The sequence below is a fragment of the Brassica oleracea genome, chromosome C3, assembly GCF_000695525.1.
Source record: "Brassica oleracea var. oleracea cultivar TO1000 chromosome C3, BOL, whole genome shotgun sequence".
In the NCBI taxonomy this organism is placed as follows: Eukaryota; Viridiplantae; Streptophyta; class Magnoliopsida; order Brassicales; family Brassicaceae; genus Brassica; species Brassica oleracea.
Window position 1 is genome coordinate 6623110 of NC_027750.1, and position 17622 is coordinate 6640731.

At 33.2% G+C, this 17622-nt stretch overlaps 4 protein-coding genes across 4 annotated transcripts; all 4 read right to left on the bottom strand.

Annotated features, from left to right (window-relative positions):
• Positions 1 to 558: 558 nt before the first annotated feature.
• LOC106329753 lies at positions 559 to 1200 on the bottom strand. Its single transcript, XM_013768399.1, has one exon. The coding sequence runs from the start codon at positions 1198 to 1200 to the stop codon at positions 559 to 561; it is 642 nt and encodes a 213-aa protein (XP_013623853.1).
• A 1197-nt stretch (positions 1201 to 2397) lies between these two features.
• On the bottom strand, positions 2398 to 4892 carry LOC106332501 (cytochrome P450 81F1-like). The gene is made up of 3 exons (XM_013770966.1): positions 4285 to 4892; positions 3605 to 3892; positions 2398 to 3174 (listed from the first exon to the last, which is right to left on the bottom strand). The coding sequence occupies exons 1-3, from the start codon at positions 4864 to 4866 to the stop codon at positions 2563 to 2565; spliced, it is 1482 nt and encodes a 493-aa protein (XP_013626420.1). The 5' UTR covers positions 4867 to 4892; the 3' UTR covers positions 2398 to 2562.
• A 4984-nt stretch (positions 4893 to 9876) lies between these two features.
• LOC106329754 (putative clathrin assembly protein At5g57200) lies at positions 9877 to 11490 on the bottom strand. Its single transcript, XM_013768400.1, has 3 exons — positions 11440 to 11490; positions 10318 to 10404; positions 9877 to 10244 (listed from the first exon to the last, which is right to left on the bottom strand). The coding sequence occupies exons 1-3, from the start codon at positions 11488 to 11490 to the stop codon at positions 10026 to 10028; spliced, it is 357 nt and encodes a 118-aa protein (XP_013623854.1). The 3' UTR covers positions 9877 to 10025.
• A 334-nt stretch (positions 11491 to 11824) lies between these two features.
• Positions 11825 to 14572, bottom strand: LOC106333321 (transcription factor bHLH35-like). Its single transcript, XM_013771784.1, has 5 exons — positions 14362 to 14572; positions 14123 to 14285; positions 13821 to 14042; positions 13560 to 13730; positions 11825 to 12123 (listed from the first exon to the last, which is right to left on the bottom strand). Exons 1-5 carry the CDS (start codon positions 14439 to 14441, stop codon positions 12019 to 12021), a joined length of 741 nt encoding a protein of 246 aa, XP_013627238.1. The 5' UTR covers positions 14442 to 14572; the 3' UTR covers positions 11825 to 12018.
• Between the last annotated feature and the right edge of the window lie 3050 nt (positions 14573 to 17622).

The following is a 17622-nucleotide window of genomic DNA, read 5'->3' on the forward strand; positions in this document are numbered from 1 at the left end:
TCAAGGGTTACTCGCCGCAATAAACCTTCGGTGGCACAAAACCACCACCGAGAGAGGCGAGAAGAGGCTCAAGCTTCCAACTTCATAGAGAGATACCAGAACAGACCAGAAAACCTCCACCACGGGCATAGAGTACCAACACAGAACCACTGAGGCATCTGACAAAGAGAGATCCGAGCAAGTCCACATCGGCGAGAGATATAGGAGATACGAAGATAAGATGAGATTAAGGAGATGAATACTCACACATATTTATACAGAACAAACACCGCCTTTCAGATCGAAACAAAGTATTGAAGACGACATGTGGGGGAGTGAATCACTGGGATTAAACACGAAGCCTTAACTCAGACGTTTCAGATCGTGGGAAGAAACGCAAACGGCGCCGAGTCGTCGTCGCACGAAGTGGAAGAGACGACCTTTGTTTCTTTTCTGCAATGAAACGCCGGGTTTCATACTTATGCGACACGTGTCGAAGCAAGAGAGTCCAACTTATCTAGCTGAAGCAAACACTCTTTTATAATAATAGATAATAGATGGCTATGCCTAAGTATAAAACTACGTATGAGCTAAGAACCAGACTTGCATGAGCCCTCTCAGCCGAGGCTTCGTCGCATAACCAGTAGAAGTTATTCTGTTTCTAACTGTTTTGTCCACAATCCTAGCCAATTGACTCGGCAACTTTGGCTTCTTCAGATGCTTCCGATCGTTTCTCTCCCTCCAGATTATATATATTGCAGTTTGAAAAACCAGCCTTACCAACAGATACTCAAGTCGCCCATAGCTATGGGTAGTAAGAAGTTCAAGAGTGCTCTCCCAGTCAGGATCAGGTGGTCTCCCTAGCAGAGTGCCAACAACTTCAAGCCATAGAGTGTATGTGTAGGGGCACGCAAAAAACAAGTGATCTCTTGTCTCATTTGGCTCTCCACAAAAGAGACATCCTTGTGGTTGGCCCCAAGCTCCTGTGCGCTCGCCGGTGGAGAGCCTATTCCTTATCGCCAGCCAAGTAATAAACGCAAACCTCGGCACTCCCAATTGGAACCACACAACTTCACTCCACTCCTTGAGACCACCATGAATCCGAATTCTTTGCCATGTCTCTGCTGTGAAAAATTGTCTGCAATACTCGGTTTCATTTTTCCTCCACATGACCACGTCAGGAGCGTGGTGATTAACTTCCATCTGATGATTCTCAATCATATTGATAATTTCGCGCATCTGTCTGTCCCGGCATCTCCGAAATCTCCAAACTCCATCAGCAGTCCTTACATCACTGATCAGTGCTGCTCGATCAATGCCCAGTTTTTGAGTACCGGTTTCCCCTGCAATCTCAATCAATCTGCTTCGTGGGTGCCACAAGTCTGTCCAGAAGCGAGCTGTCTGACCATTGTGAACTTCTATGCACACAAACTCCTTTGTAGTGAAAAATTGCTACTCACATGAGTTATATTATATGACTACACACTTCAAAAACTACATAATTTAATAACAGAAAAATGTATGATAAATGTTGCAAACTACTTTTGTCTAGACATTAACCTTTTTCATATAACCATGAATGAACTAGTTCTTACAGCTCGAACGACAGAGATTTTTTTTTTTTTTTTTTTTTTGCTAAATTATATTAGAATTCATAGTTGTCCAGGTAAACTCTCTTTGACGATGTAACAAAATTGGGGATTCAAGTAATTGACATTTTTGATTGATGAAAAAGTTGGTGTTGTGTTTTACTCAAATTTATAAGTATTATTTTTATGACATCCCCCCTCCATGTGTAACCAATTTGATAAGGTAGGTATGATATGTCTGTTGAATATATTATAATGATAATATTATCTATTCACCAAATAAAGAGATCGACTGATTACGATGAAAATATTTTTTTATATAATAAGTCATATACTATTAGATTTTAAAAATTCACATTTACTTTTGGAGGGAGAACCAAAGCATTCAAATCAAAATTCATATTCTTCAAAAAAAATAAAATTCATATTCAATATTTCTTTTGTTTTGTAATATATGATGTTTGTCTAAATAAACACATATTTATTTATTTTTTCTAAAAAATGCCACCAATTTAACTGAAAATATAATTGGTTACTGTTTTGATTCCATTCTATATAGGATAATGTTTTCACTCTATTTATGATGCAACATCTCAATGTGACATATTCCATGTGACCCGTTATATCTTCACATGATCTTTCACGTCATTCCATGTGACCGGCTACCTCAGAAAGTAGAGCATGATCGATGTGCAAATGTTATTTTTTTCGTTACTGAATTACATATGTTATTTTCTTAAATGTTATTAAGAATTTGGTCATCTACAGCTCTTTATTTTATTGGTAGTATCCAATGCACAGTATCAACAAACTATCGTTTTATCGTGAATCGAATCTTAGTATTAACATCATAACATCCATCGAATCTTACATTTTCTAAGTATTATTTAATCCTTAAAACAATCATACCAAACTTATTAAAAAGAAACCCGAAAATGACACTTGAAGCGCTTACTTTTAAAGGGTGAACCAAGTAACTTAATATATTGTAACTTTAAGCAAAGAGACTAGCCATAATGGGACGCTGATAACAAACGGCTCGTAACGGCACGAGCTTACGCATAGCCATTCCAGAATTCTCGGTCATATCAATCTTCTCACCGTTGACTTTTTCCCAGTCAAAGCATTGAATCAACGATCCTAAAGCCAACGACACCATCCTTTGTCCCAAAGCCGCACCCGGACACGTCCTTCGTCCATTCCCAAACATCATCAGCTTATTAGTGTTCGCCGCTTCTTTGTCTTCGAACCGCTCGGGCATGAACTTCTCGGGCTCATCCCAGAGCTTCGGGTCTCTATGTATGGCCCAAGAGTTCACTATTACGATAGAGCCACGTGGCACGTCGTATCCACCAATCTTGAGATCTTCAGAAGGAGAACGCGGGACAAGGAGTGGTGCGGCAGGACACAGCCTAAAAGTCTCGGAGACTATGTTTTGGAGATAAGGGAGATTCACAATGTCCGGCTCGTCGACTAAACGTTCTTGTCCGATCTTAACGTCTATCTCGGCCTTTGCCTTCTTCAACACTTCAGGGTTGTTTAACAAATTCGCCATGGCCCATTCTAGCGTCACGGCTGCAGTATCCGTCCCCGCAAGCATCATACTCTATATGCACATTCAAATATGTTAGTTCATCTTTACATATACATATTTTGTAAATATTATATGTAAACACACAAACCATGGATCTTTCTTCATTCAGTTCTTTATGTTTGCATTTATAACTAAATATTGATAAACACACACCAAATACTAATATTTTATTGGAGAAAAACATATAATACATATTCAAATATCTTAGTTCATCTTATATTTCATATTTTGTAAATATAAAATGTAAAGCACAAACCATGCATCAATCTTTCTTCAGTTCTTTATGTTTGCATTTGTAATTACATTTTGACTAGACACACAAAAATACTAATATTTAATAGAAGAAAAGCATATAACATGTGAACGCATACACAGGTCAAGAAACAAAAGGGGTCAATTTATATGATTTGTCTAAATTCTATATGTACGAGAGAGTACTTACGAGCATGAGGCCTTTGATGATGACGTCACTGTAGTACATGGGTTGGTCTTGTTGTAAAGACAACAAATGACTAAGCATTGTGTTGCTTTCCCCATCTCTTCGGCAATCATCGAGTAGCCGCTGCAAGAAAGTGTCCATGGCTTCGCCAAGTGCTTTCACTTTCTTCTCGTAGCCGTGGCCAAAAACTTTGAGAATCGGTAGATAATCTCCTGGATGGCTCGCACCACTATTGTCGTTGATCTCTGTCACTAATTTCTTGAATAGATTCGCCTCTTCCTCGTTGTGAACCTTTAAGAAACAAACATATAAGCAAAACAATTAGCCGATATATTCGACATCGAATGAATTCTCATGCACAAAAAGTAGAGAAACCAATTACATAAATACATATATAGCAGGTCCATGTTTGGTATGTAAACATTTAATATATTCTACAACAACATTAGAATTTAGAAGTATATCGGAAGAGTGAGGTTATTAGTATTCAGCGTTTTAAAAATCGATATAGACGGTGTCTAAATGCAAAACGATTACGAAACAATATTTAGAAAATCGGTCTATGCGACCCATGCATACGGCTAAGCACTAATTCCTATAAACCTCAATTCCTGTCTAACGGTTTTTTTTTTAATATTTGTTTGTATTAAACGTTGATACATGTTTGTTTAGATGAAACTAACCTGGTCTCCGTAGTAGCGTCTTCCTGTGACCATACGGACAATATTATTGAAAGTTAAATCTGCAAGAAGAGGCTCAAGCTCAACGACATGGCCATTATAGTCACGCGAGAGTCTCGTGAGCAACCGTTGGATCTCGTCTCTACGAACGGAGAGGAGTCCGGTGAGACGGTGAGAGGAAAGGATCTCAAGAGAGCAAATACGGCGGAGATTACGCCAATGGTCGCCGTAAGCGGCGGTTCCGATCGTGGTATAGTCGTAGGCGACGTATTTGGCGGTCAGAAAATGCGGCCGGTTTGTTAAAATGACGTCGCTCTGACCGGTGAAGCATTCTCTGACGAGATGCAAAGAAGATATCACGACGACTTGGCGAGAGCCGTAACGTAGGGAGAAGATTTCGCCATATTTTGCCGCAAAGTTGCGGAAGAGACGGTGGACCGGCGGTTTCACGAGGTGGAGATTGCCGACGATGGGAAAGGGAGTTGGTCCTGGTGGGAGATTGTAACGCTTGGTTTTGGTTGAGAATAAGAATTTGTAAGCTAATAGAAACAATACGATTGGCAACAAAACCAAAACGTAATCCATGTATTTTTTTGTTTGGTTTTGTTTTAGCTAACAAAGGTTTAAGTGCAAAAAGGTTGATTGGCTATGTATGTATATATATGGATTGGTTACAGAGTAAAGCTTCTATAAATTAATATTCACTAAATTAAAGTATAAAATATAAATTATGCTGGTCATGAGTTGAACTAATGTAAAATAATTTACAGTATAAAATAATTATTTCAGAACCTCCTATATGAATATATGTTTTTTTTTAAAACATAAATCGTAATTATGTAAACTTATTCTTATATAACTGACATAGAATATACTAAAATAAGAATATAATGTTGTTTGTTTCTATTTAAAGCTGAAATCTTATTAGTGAAATTTTTTAATTTTGTGTTACTTATTGCATAAAAAAACTTTTATCTTTCAATTTATATCCAAATTTTCAACAATTTTAAATGCAATAACTAACTTTTATGCATAATTGCTTTTAAATAAATCATAGATCATCAACATTAATAATAATGATCATTATTTTTATTAATTTTGATTTGATGAACATACATCACTTTTATATTATAGGCAAATAGAATATCATCATCTATTCTGTTATGATATGTCAGATTGTTAATTATAATTTCAAAATTTTGTAATTCATTTTGTTAGTAGATTCACCATTTTATTTTAATAATATCATTTAAAATTAATGTATAGATTAAACAGTTTTCTATATATTAATAAATATTATTTGTTGATTGATTATAATATCTATATAATGATAAACGTTTAAAGTTCAAATATATTAATGCATAGAGATTTTACTGTATGTGAAAATAAATTTAAATAAGACTGCATGTTTTGAACGTGAACTCTTCAGTCTTTTTTTATGTTTTCTTTCTCCTTTTTATTCATACCAAATCAAGCTTTTTATGTGATACCTTGTTCACGATGAAAAAGTGATACCTTGTTCATACAACTGTTCTTTGAGTTTCACTGGTTATTGTGCTATCTTTGGGTTATTAATTATGAAAAGGGTGGTGGACATATGAACATATGAATTCTCCTTGAACTTTTGACATAGAGATCTGAGGAGAGATGTTTGATTTGATATTTTTGATACAAGGATATGGTGGATTTTATTGTTGGTCTCTAGTCCAAACATTACAGAGTTGTATGTATTCTTTTTTTTTTTTAATTACAAAGTGAGTATTCAATCAGTCTTCTGAAATGATTTGAGTTTCATAGAACTTATGTGACTTTTATTCTTTTTATAAATTTCAAAATATCGTTTCAAATTAATATTATTATCTGTAAGGATAAATTGTGCACACAAAAAAAAAAGTAAATTATTATTGTCTGTTTTTTTAATTAATTCGTTTTGTAATTACCTGAATATCAATATAACAATAATAATTTACTTTTTTTGTAATTAGTAGCAGTTTGAAAAAAGTAATGGTAGTGTTCATATGCAAAACTAATCCCCCTTTATGAATTCTCAAATATGGCTGCTCGTTAAGTTTAGAATACCACAACAACAACAACAATGTTTAGCAAAAAAAAAACAACAATTCTGATAATAATAATAATTATACTTATGATTAATATTATTATTAGTTTGGATAGAATGTGACGATGAATCATTTCAACATAATAAAATAAAACTATTTATATTGAAGTTGACAAAAAAAGGTAATTGTTTATTTATGAAGTACATATTCCGATTTACGTATGTATCAAGCAATCGGCTCGCGCCCGCCACTCTAGATATCCGTTGGAAAAACAAACAATTAAGTGATTTTAATGAACTTAATATAAATGAATAAGAAATGATTTATTTAGAAAAAATGATTTATTGAATTATAAGTCTTTTCTTAAGAAATTTTCTCTGTTGAAAGAAAAATAAAATTAACTGCGTCAAAGTAGGATGCTAGCTATTTTGTTTCAATATTGTCAAAAAAGTGTTTTGTTGTAAGGAGATCAAATCTACTCTATAGTTTAGTGAGAAAAATATTACCTTACCATGATTTATGATATGTATTTGCGAAGACCATGGTTTCGTATAATGTGAATTATGACTATGTATCACTACATAAAATTACAGTTCAGCAATAGTGACAAAGCTTTGATATAAGCAAAAATCATGTATTAAATTTTAATTTACAATTTGATCCAAGCAAAATATAATTTACAAAAACTTGCAATGGTAACCAATATGTGCTTATGCGTGTCCGCCGTAATTGACCGATCAAAACAATCAGAAGCAAAATTTAGACAACTTTGCGACCACAATTTTTTTCTGTTGTGATTTGCCATCGCGAAAATTTGATATTAATAAATGAAAGTATTAAATTTGTATCTTAGCAAACAAACAAAAAACTATGGAATTTTGTAACAATTTGATTGAATTTAAAACTTACACTTTTGTGATTTTTGCTTATCAGTTGCTAGTGGTGGTCAAATTTGGATTTGGTCCAACAACGTTTATATTTACTAGTAATGGTATAATTCAGTTTAGTACATATGAGTTATAGATCCGTCATGTTAAGTTTTCTCATCTTCTAACTTAAAGCGAAGTTATAAGTGGATTGATAACAGTTAATTATTTTTTTCACCTACCAATATGTGACGCCTAGTTCATTCATTAACACTTTTCTATACGTTAAGCGTGGGAAACTATAAAAACATATACAGAATAGACCAATATCGAGTAATTATAATACTATTTTTTGATATTCGAACATAAAATCAGTAAATTATAACTGGATAGGCTCTAACTTATTTATTTCTCCAACTACCTATATGAAACTTAGTTTATCATTAACACATCATCAATTTTTAAGTTTTTTTGTGAGCCTTTAATTTGAACTGATTAGTAATGAATGAAATTTCTAAAATTTCTCTGTTTTAAATGATAATTTTTAACTTATGTTGGACTGAATCTCCCTTTATAGTCAATAATATCAATGATTTTGATACCATGTGTTATTTTTTTTGTTGTCGACATATCATGTGTTATATAGATGTACAATATGTTTTATTTGGGCTGTCCTACCTCCACAAATTCTGATTTTGATAACAAGTTAATTCTTACAGATTTACAACTCATACCAAATAATAATAAATAAACTGGTTTACAAACTTTCATATATTAGTTTACAAATCTTTCAATTTTTGATATGAAATATCTATAATATTATAATTCAAACTTTTATTTTTTAAAAAGAAAATCTAAAACATGGAGTTTATCATACTGTGAATAAGCCCATGGTCAGAAAATTAGAATTATAAGTTGTGAAGTATAATAATTTTTATGAATTTTCAAGTTAGAACTAACTGAAATGGGTGAAACCTATAATTTCTCATTTCATTAATAAATTGTTTATTAAAATACATATTCTCATATTTTTCTTTAAATTTTCAATGTGGAAAATAGAGAGATTAAAATTTGGTTCCCTATACCAAACTGTTGCAAACTAATAATCAATATTTAATTTAGTTAAGAAAAAAAATTAGATGTAAAAACAGTTCTTTTCTTCTTTCCTTAAGCTTATAGCTGCGTAAGCTTGTATGACTGATGATAGTGCAACATGGAGGTAGTCGTATTGACCCGCCATCTTAAGTAAGCCAAACTCAAGATTTTTTTCAATTTGTATCAATAATTCAAGGTCTCGTTATCAGTATCACGGTACAAACTCAATTGGTAAAGTCTTGCTTGATTAAATATTCAACTATTGCGGTCAAATTACTTATATACTCCCCTTAAAGATACATATTCTAGAAAAATATTTTGTTCCTAAAAGATTCATTTTTTACATTTTCAATACAAATTTTATTAACTAATTGCAAACTTCAAAAATCTTAATTGCACTAATTGGTTTTTTATTGGCTTAAAATTGTGGAAAGAAGATAAACACAAAAAATTATGAAAATTTAATGTGTTTTATTAAAATGTGTGAAAAAAACTAGAATATAGATCTTTTAAAAACAGAGGGAGTATATTTTTTTGAAACAAAAGGTGGAATGTAAATTTGAGAAAAATGAGGATGCCATAAAAAGAGGAGACAGAGCTTCGTATTTATTGTAGGTCTTTTAGGTTGGATCTCTTAACGTACTATAAGATACAGTCTCTTAGCGTAATTAAAAGCTAAGAAATTGTATCTTATATTACGTTAAGAAACCTATCCAACCTAAGAGACCTGCAATAAATATGCTACTCCCTCTGTTTTTAAAAGATGCATATTCTAGACTTTTCACATATATTAAAAAAACTCATTAAATATGCATTGTTTTTTGTGAATAACAATTTTTTATAATTTTTAGCCAATAAAAATTCAATAATCACCATTAATTTTTTTGAAACTTACAATTTTTCATAAAATCATACCTTGAAAATGTAAAAAATGTATCTTTTTCAAACAAATTTTTTTTCCAGAACATACATTTTTTAGGAACGGAGAGAGTATTATATATCTTTTGTTCACTACGACCGAAAGTTGCATATGAATTCTTATAATTATTAGATATGAATTCTTATAATTATTAGCCAGGCTATAAAGTGTGTATTAGTTATCATTTTCTTAACGTTAACTGTACCTAAGAAGTCTAAATACGAATAAAATATTTCCATCGAATAGAGGTGATACAAGATTTTGAGATAGTGGCCTCACATATATAAAAATGTGACGTGGTCAGGAAACTGTGAGGTAGTCGTATATACGTATCATCTGATATGACTGACTGATCATATGATCTGTATATATCCGTATATTGTAGGAATATTCAGTTTGTTGATGATTTGTGGAGAAATCATATCTTTCTTGTTTTAAACACAGATTTTCTTTTTTTCTTTTACGATTAATTATACGATAATATTTATTTACCACCTAAAAAGTAAACGAATCACAACATAGTGAATATTTCTTCGTAAAATATCACATTCACGGGAACAAAAAACAAGATGTCTTATATTATCACTTCTTCAACAACGATACTTTTAGGCGGTAATAAATTATCTCATAAACGATCTTGAATGCACACGAACTTAATAAATTAAAAAGGCATATCATGATACGTGATTGAATACAAAGTCAATCTGTGCAATTTGGATTGTTGTTTAGAAGTGCGAGTAAAGGAAAATAAGATTTTTTTTTTTCTCGAGATTGTATTGTATGTGAAATTATGAACTCAAATCTTTAACTCGGATTTGGGTTGCTTAGAGAACAGTAAAGTGGTCTCGGATATTTACAGAAAATATCTTGTTGCATCCGGAGCGGGTTGGGGTTAGATGAGGCTGGTTCTCGGGTTGTAGCCGTTGCTCCAAATCCGTAACCAGCATTGGTTAATTGAATCTGTCTGCTTGCTATATCGTCTTTGTAGAGACTGTCTAGCAGAAGATTGTCAAATCCTCTGCCCTATAAACAATGACATCATGTGAGTTAGAACTAGAAAGTTCTCTTTAGTTTAAATCCGAATGAGATGACTTACGAGTTTTGTTGCTATTGCGAGACGAGGATTGTTGTTGTTGTTGTTATGTGGTGTGACTAGTGCAAGCTGCCAACCACTTCCTCCAGCCTCTTAAGCTAAAACTATTAGATGGGCCTGAAGTTTCATGTCCTGCAAAGAAAGTGTTTATCAATTTTGATCTCTTCCTACAATGGAAATGTATGAGAATGTTTAGATTTTACTATATGTTTTTCTTTCTACCTGGTGGATATATTGCAAGAGCCAATGCGTTTTTTTTTTGTTCTATCTCTGCGGCTTGTGGGTTTATTTTATTTAGACCCAGCACCCACCCAAGGAAAAGGCTCACTGAGTGGTTAGTTTACAATGCGTAGATGTATTGAAGAAGAGTCACCAGTGGCAGTAAGTCATCAGTGTCTATCAATGGTGAAGGTTACTTCAATCCAACATTATCTTTTTTACACAGAAAGAAGAGGTTATGAAAATAGTTTGTAATGCTGGTTGCTTTCCTTTTTCTGTAAATGGGCTTTAGAGTGGGCATGTAAATGCTGATGGTCCGTATGGTAGTCACTAGTCCATTAAAATTATTATTTTCGGATTGGTTCATATTAAATCTGATTCGATTAAAAAAGAAAAGAAAATAGCACTAAATTAAAAACGGATTGGTGGGGGTCAGCCTTTGCGTTACTTAACCGTTATTTCAACTTCCACAATCTAAAAAGCACTGTTTCTGTTTTGTCTGAAGAAGAGAAATACCAAGAAAGACGACGGGAGAGGTTCATTTTTCATATAATTCGGATAGAGATGAGAGTTTCAACACGCTACAATTCCACCATGTTTCACATCTAAACATTTATAGCAGAAAGGAGTTATGATATACAAACAAGGTTCCTCGCTAGAACCCTACATACTTTCTGAATATATTATGTTTAATTGAACAAGCGTTATTAAGTATAGGAATGTTCTCATAGGTAAAATAAAAAGAGGTAAAATAACCCTAACCAAAAATAACCGGCCCAAACAAAAAAAAACTCGAATTTGAAATATTTTAACTTACGTATTTGTTAAGTATATTAACTTAAGTATTAAAGAGTTCTCGAGTGAGAAATTCATTATTCTCATTTTCATAGATCTTTGTGGGCATGCCCTGATGGCCATAAGAACAACCAACTGCCCATGCAGAAGATCGTTCGTCATCCCCTCCACTAGATAAACACACATCCTCAACTAATCCATTTGTCACAAAACCCTCAGTTAGTACAAAACCCCATAGAACAAGATCTAAATATTTTATCCCAAACCATTATTATCCGTATTCATGAACGGATGAGTCACTTATGAGTCACACACTTTATGTAAAATGGCTTGTTATCTTGACTTAACAAAAATGGCATGTTATCAGTTTCTTTTGTTGACAAAAGCGTAAATCAATCATTGGTCCACTCTCTTCATTTACCTTACTATTAAGATTGCATTATCTAGCAGTGAAAAATAAGAAGCAAATCTCCTTTTGATTTCTATTTAGGACGAACATACCATTCCCCCCTCCCCCAAAATTAAATAAAAATTAACAAAAACAAAAAAACAATGCGTACGATTATTATAGACATTGCATAAACGCAAAGAAGTCTTCGTGATGGAAAAACAAAACGAAGGGAGGAGAAAATGAAAAAAAAAACATACTATTTTTTTCTTTGTAAAGAGAGAATAAAAAATACAAACTTTTTAGTATATAGACTCCATGCTCCAAGTGGGGCTCTGAGCTCCATTATAAGCTCCTATTCCTGATTCTATTTTCAACCTCAACACATCTTGTTCTTCTTCATCTGCCTGTTAAATGAAAGAATATTTTTATTATTAATTATATCATCAATGCTTTAACAGGACAATACAAATTGAAAACTGAAATGAAGAAATGAGCAGGACTGGTCCTGAATTAAAGCTCACAAAACACCTATTTAAGTGCCAGAATTTGTAAAATTATATAAAAAATTTACGGCATCAATGGACAAATATTTTTCGTGTTTAGGCATCTAAATACATAGAACCGGACCTAGACATAGTCATGTAAGAGACGGGTCTCACCAAGATAAAGCCACCACGTATTATTATATTAGCAATTGCGATCATAATCTCATTTCCAATACTTTTGACTCTAAATTTCTTTATTTCATTTTTTTGATAAAATAAATTTCTTTATTTCTCTATGAGGCATTTGGTGGAATCAGCTATACTTTTATTAACTCCAGGCAATATGACACATTTAGCAGAATTATATATGTTTTATCATTTATAATGCACTGTTATTTAATTCGCAACATTCACTACAAAGCAATCAGATTCTGCTTACCACATAGGTAGCATTATTTTATTTTTAGTAGCCAAATGGACCAGCCAATGAGTGTGGGACCAAATTTCTTAAAAAGGATAAACTGAAACAACACTCCAATAAATGTTTGATCCGCACTGGAAGCTTCCGATATGTAATCCATTTATGTTATAACCATTAGAAACTAGTATAACAAAGGATTTTAAAAAAAAAATCAACTGACAGAAAAACATGAAAAAATGTTTTAGATTTTGTTTTTTTTTTTACAGTTGACGCTTTTAAAGTGGAAATAGGAATATACAATATTATTTAGATTTCAATATCATGTAATTTACCTGTTGACCAAAATTTGGCAATAGGGCCACACGGTTAAGTGGCCAACAAAAATAAATGTATTAGTACCCAGACTACCAAACCCAAAAAACTTAAGCTAACCCGAATATATTTCTCCTAATTTAATCATTACTTTACTCTAATAAGATCTTACTTTAAATCAACCAGAAAGGTCTATGTCGTCTAAATCAGTATCAAATCAAGAAATCTTACATTATGGAAAAGTATTTATATTTCTTTTCTCAAGTAAACGAATAAAGTAATACCACAATGGATCATTGCCAGCGTCACCAACAAGCCACAAGGCATTTAGTGTTAAAATAATTTGGCAAGAGCATTTAAACCACACAAAATCCTTCAAAAATCCAGACGAGATTATATAAAAAAAATTTAGGAATCTCTTGAGAAACAAGAGAAACTAGTAGTATGGTGCGATTAACATAATTAGCATTGGATGATGGAGACTTTAAGAAAAGTTAACTAAAGTAATAATATACTACTATTTGAATGCTTCCTTTTACTTTTTTTTTCTTGAAAAGTTTACTATCCACTACTTGACTAATTGTAATCGTTACTTCTTAATATTAATTAACTAATTGCTGACCTCAATGAAGAGAGTGTTGAAGATCATGCCGGAGAAAGAGTTGAGATTGAAAGTGATGATTTTTAGATTCAATGACTCAAAAACTTCACACAGTTTCACCATTGTGTCTGTCCTCTTATTACATGTTACATTCACCACCATTGTCCTCTCTCCCATGAATGTTACCTTAAACTTCAATCACCCAAAACCCCACTATTTTTTTAGTACCAACCGTTTTTAAAATTTGTGATTCAATGTGCAACTAGGAACCAAGAAACTTACTTCAAGAACTTCTATGAGAGAACGGGAATAGCCAGAATCAAGCTGCCTCATCCTCTTGGATGTGACAGGAACCAGTAGATCACGATCAAAATCTTTACCGAAACTCAAGCTACTCTTTGGTGTAGATTCAAGTTCTCTGATCTCGGATTCAAGCTTCGTTTCATCAAATTGTAACCCTTGTATGTAACTTATAGCATCTTTGATTATTGATGCTTTATCCATCTACCATAAAATAAAAATAAAATCCATAATAATAAGCATGGATCTTGGAACTAGAAGACAAAGAGTTTTGAGTTGCGAACCTTAGTGATATTAGGAACAACAGATCGAAGAGCAAAGAGCCTCTGGTTAAGCTTTTGCCTTCTGTTTCTCTCCAACACAATATTCTTTGAAGCCGGGGACGAGGCCGCACCATCAGGAGAACTCGAATCATACGACCCAGAGATAGCTTCCTCCAACGGCCAGCTTTTTATATCAACAAGAAAAACTATCAAAAACTCAAGTGCTTCAAAGAAAGTAATCAAGAAAAAGAAGGAAGAACCTGTCGTATTCAAACTCTTTGTTTTGGAGGAAGGAGCTGGGTTCCCAGTAATTGTTGAACTCTTGGTTGATATCGTCCATTTTCCGACAGTTCTCTTTCTAATCAACTGTCTGATCGTTTAAGTGGTGTCCCTTGTCTCTCTCGACCTGTGAACTTTATATAGAGAAAGGCCAAAGAGAGAATGAGACACACCAAATCTCGGGAGACAACAACCTGGATTTCCAGTTACTATACACATGTACACACCCGCTGCGTTGTATCTTACTGAAAAAAATAAAAATTAATGTTAATTATTAGTACACAGTAACTGGCTAATAAAAAAATCTAGATATTTTATATTTTAAAATATAAAATATATAAAACCAAATAAGACTTAGTCTAACGTTATAGAGAGTATTTAGGATGATATTCGACACGAGGACTTTATTCTTCGTAGTCTTAGCTTAACTATACAGTAGCCGGTGTCAATATCTACAATGTGAGCACCCAAAAAAAATCCCCCTTAAAAATATTAAAATAATAACTTTAAAAATATGATCAAAAAGAAAAAGATAGGAAAAATAAGTGCAGAAACAAACTATTTTAAGACAAGCTAGCAACAAACTAACAAAAAATGGTGAACCCAACAAATAGCAAAAACAAAACCAAAAATAAGGAAATTATTTCTACAAAAAAACAAATATTTTTTTAAAAAAGTATTAAATAATTTTAGGTAATAAAAACTCAAAACCACATTTTTAAAAATATCAAATAATTTTATTCATAATCAACAAAATGAATATAATAGTCAAATGGATCACACCGAAAGAGCCAAAGTCAAAGAATATCAAACGAACTCGGTGTTTCATTTCACATATGTTTCGGCAGGACGAGAGATGATGTCAAAAAGGATCTCGTTTGTGACCATCTGAAAAACGTTTTAACGACCAACAGACACAGATGTATCCACAGCAATGCATGACGTTAGGTACCCAAGCCTAACGGCAAAGACTCAGAAAATTTCTCACACAAATCATCAAAAAGATGGGGGTAATTATGAAATAACGAAATAAATACCTTACTTTCCTTGTCCCTCGGTCAGTTGAGAATTGTGTAGGAAGCTTCACCATAAGACTTGGTCCTCTATCTTGCTCAAGTCTCAACAGTCGCTTCCCATAAGACTTGTTCTTCTACCTTGCTCAAGTCTTCATCGTGGAGACGTTTCCACCTCTTGACACGTTTAACTCCTGTCCATGTGTCTCGTCCTTTCCCAAGCTAATTAGCTTCTATCAATATTGCTCATGTGTTAGTACATATATGGTCTTTCGATCCATAAACATGGTATCCAAATCCTCCACCGCACTGATTTTTCCTCATTATGTTTAACTTTTGGGCTGAGACATGTGCACGTGCCACCGTAACAAAACCATACATTTTTTAGATTTGGGTGATTTTGCTCGATATTCATAAGAGTCTCCAAAATAAAGAATATAGCCATAGTAAAGCGGAAGTCATGGGATATGACTATTAGAGCCAATTCTTGACATTTTTCACCTTGCACTCGCATGCGCGTGAAGATAAAGAGAGTGACACATTTCTATCGTAACCATTAGCTTACTATATTCACGTAACTGGAAACACAACGTTTTTTATAAGTGTATTACACGATAAGCAACACTATACTATAATATATATGATGTAGTATTAGCACCACAAAAGCTAAAGAGACCATTAGCCTAGGGGTTTCTGGGGCGCGAAGGTGGACTCCAATGCAATAAGATAAACCTTATAGCAGTGGTGACCATAAAAGGCTTGAAAGTGTTGTACTGTACTGTGTACGAGACATATATATGCTAACAGATAAAGACGATAAGGGTGAAAATTTTAGTATACTATATGTGATATAGCATAGCCTGCCGATGTTGCTATAGAAAAACATTTTGTTGGAGAAGGTATAACAAGTAATTCAAGTGGATGCGGCTATAGTGGGTACGTTTGAACACTAGAGGTGGAAGAGATGACGGGTGGTGCCTGTGGTGAAAGAGAAGATGACGGCTGCGATGAAACAATCAGTAGTGGCGATGGTGACAATGATATGTTCGAGGAGAATGAAAAAGAAAAAAAAATGACAGCCTTAGACATGATGTGCACAATTAACATGATATTATACTGTTATATTGAATACATAGTATATCAACAAAACTTATTTGCATTGTTGCAATTACTTTATACTAGTACTATAACAACTATAATACATATTATGTTAGCAAAAAAAATTAATTGCATTGTTACTGAGAGAGAAAAATATTGAGGATGAAAGGAAGACAAATATAAGTTAAGAGAAGAAAAAGATGGGGAATAGAATGCAGACTACAAAAACAAAAGAGAAGAATAAATATTGATATATACTATACTTTGACAATAGAATAGTATACTATAATATTTACAATAATTTATGCAAGAATTGATATATATTCTTCATGAAAAAAAATTATGCGCAGTAGATATAAATTTTTATCTTTAGAGAACTCAAAACAGACGATTCATTTCAATGCAACTTTTAACATTTGTCTGACTTTGCATTCTATTCCATTTGTTACAATAGTATAGAATTAAACATACTAATAGAGAGCATTGTTCTACTTCTCAAATGCAATCCATCATCTGACTCTGGGATGGCGATGAGTGAACTTTTAACATTTGTCTGACTTTGCATTCTATTCCATTTGTTACAATAGTATAGAATTAAACATACTAATAGAGAGCATTGTTCTACTTCTCAAATGCAATCCATCATCTGACTCTGGGATGGCGATGAGTGACGACGGTGCTGAAGAAAAACACAATGGAGCTAGTGGAGTAGTGAAGGAGAGAGTCAGAAGGCGAACAAGATACAATTTGCCAAATAGCAAGAGGAGAATCGTAACATACTATATTGTGAGTATAAAATAGAATATAATACATTACACAAAACTACTGTTTATCTTCTCCAATTCAGTCAATCATCTGATTCTTCATCTTCTTAAAACCATTAAAACTGGATCTGCAAAAAAAAAAACGGCTGTTCCAATGTAAGTGCATGTAATACACAGTGGGATGGTTGCGAAAGTTTTGAGATAGACTACCATGCTCTTCAATCTTACCGGACTTACCTTGATTCCTTCGTCTCGATAGGAAATTGAGATCATTTGCAAAGTTTCCAGAGGTTATCGAAAAATAAAGAGACGGTGGACCTTACAATTTCTCACGCGCATAATGAGATATTTTGGGTATTATACATAA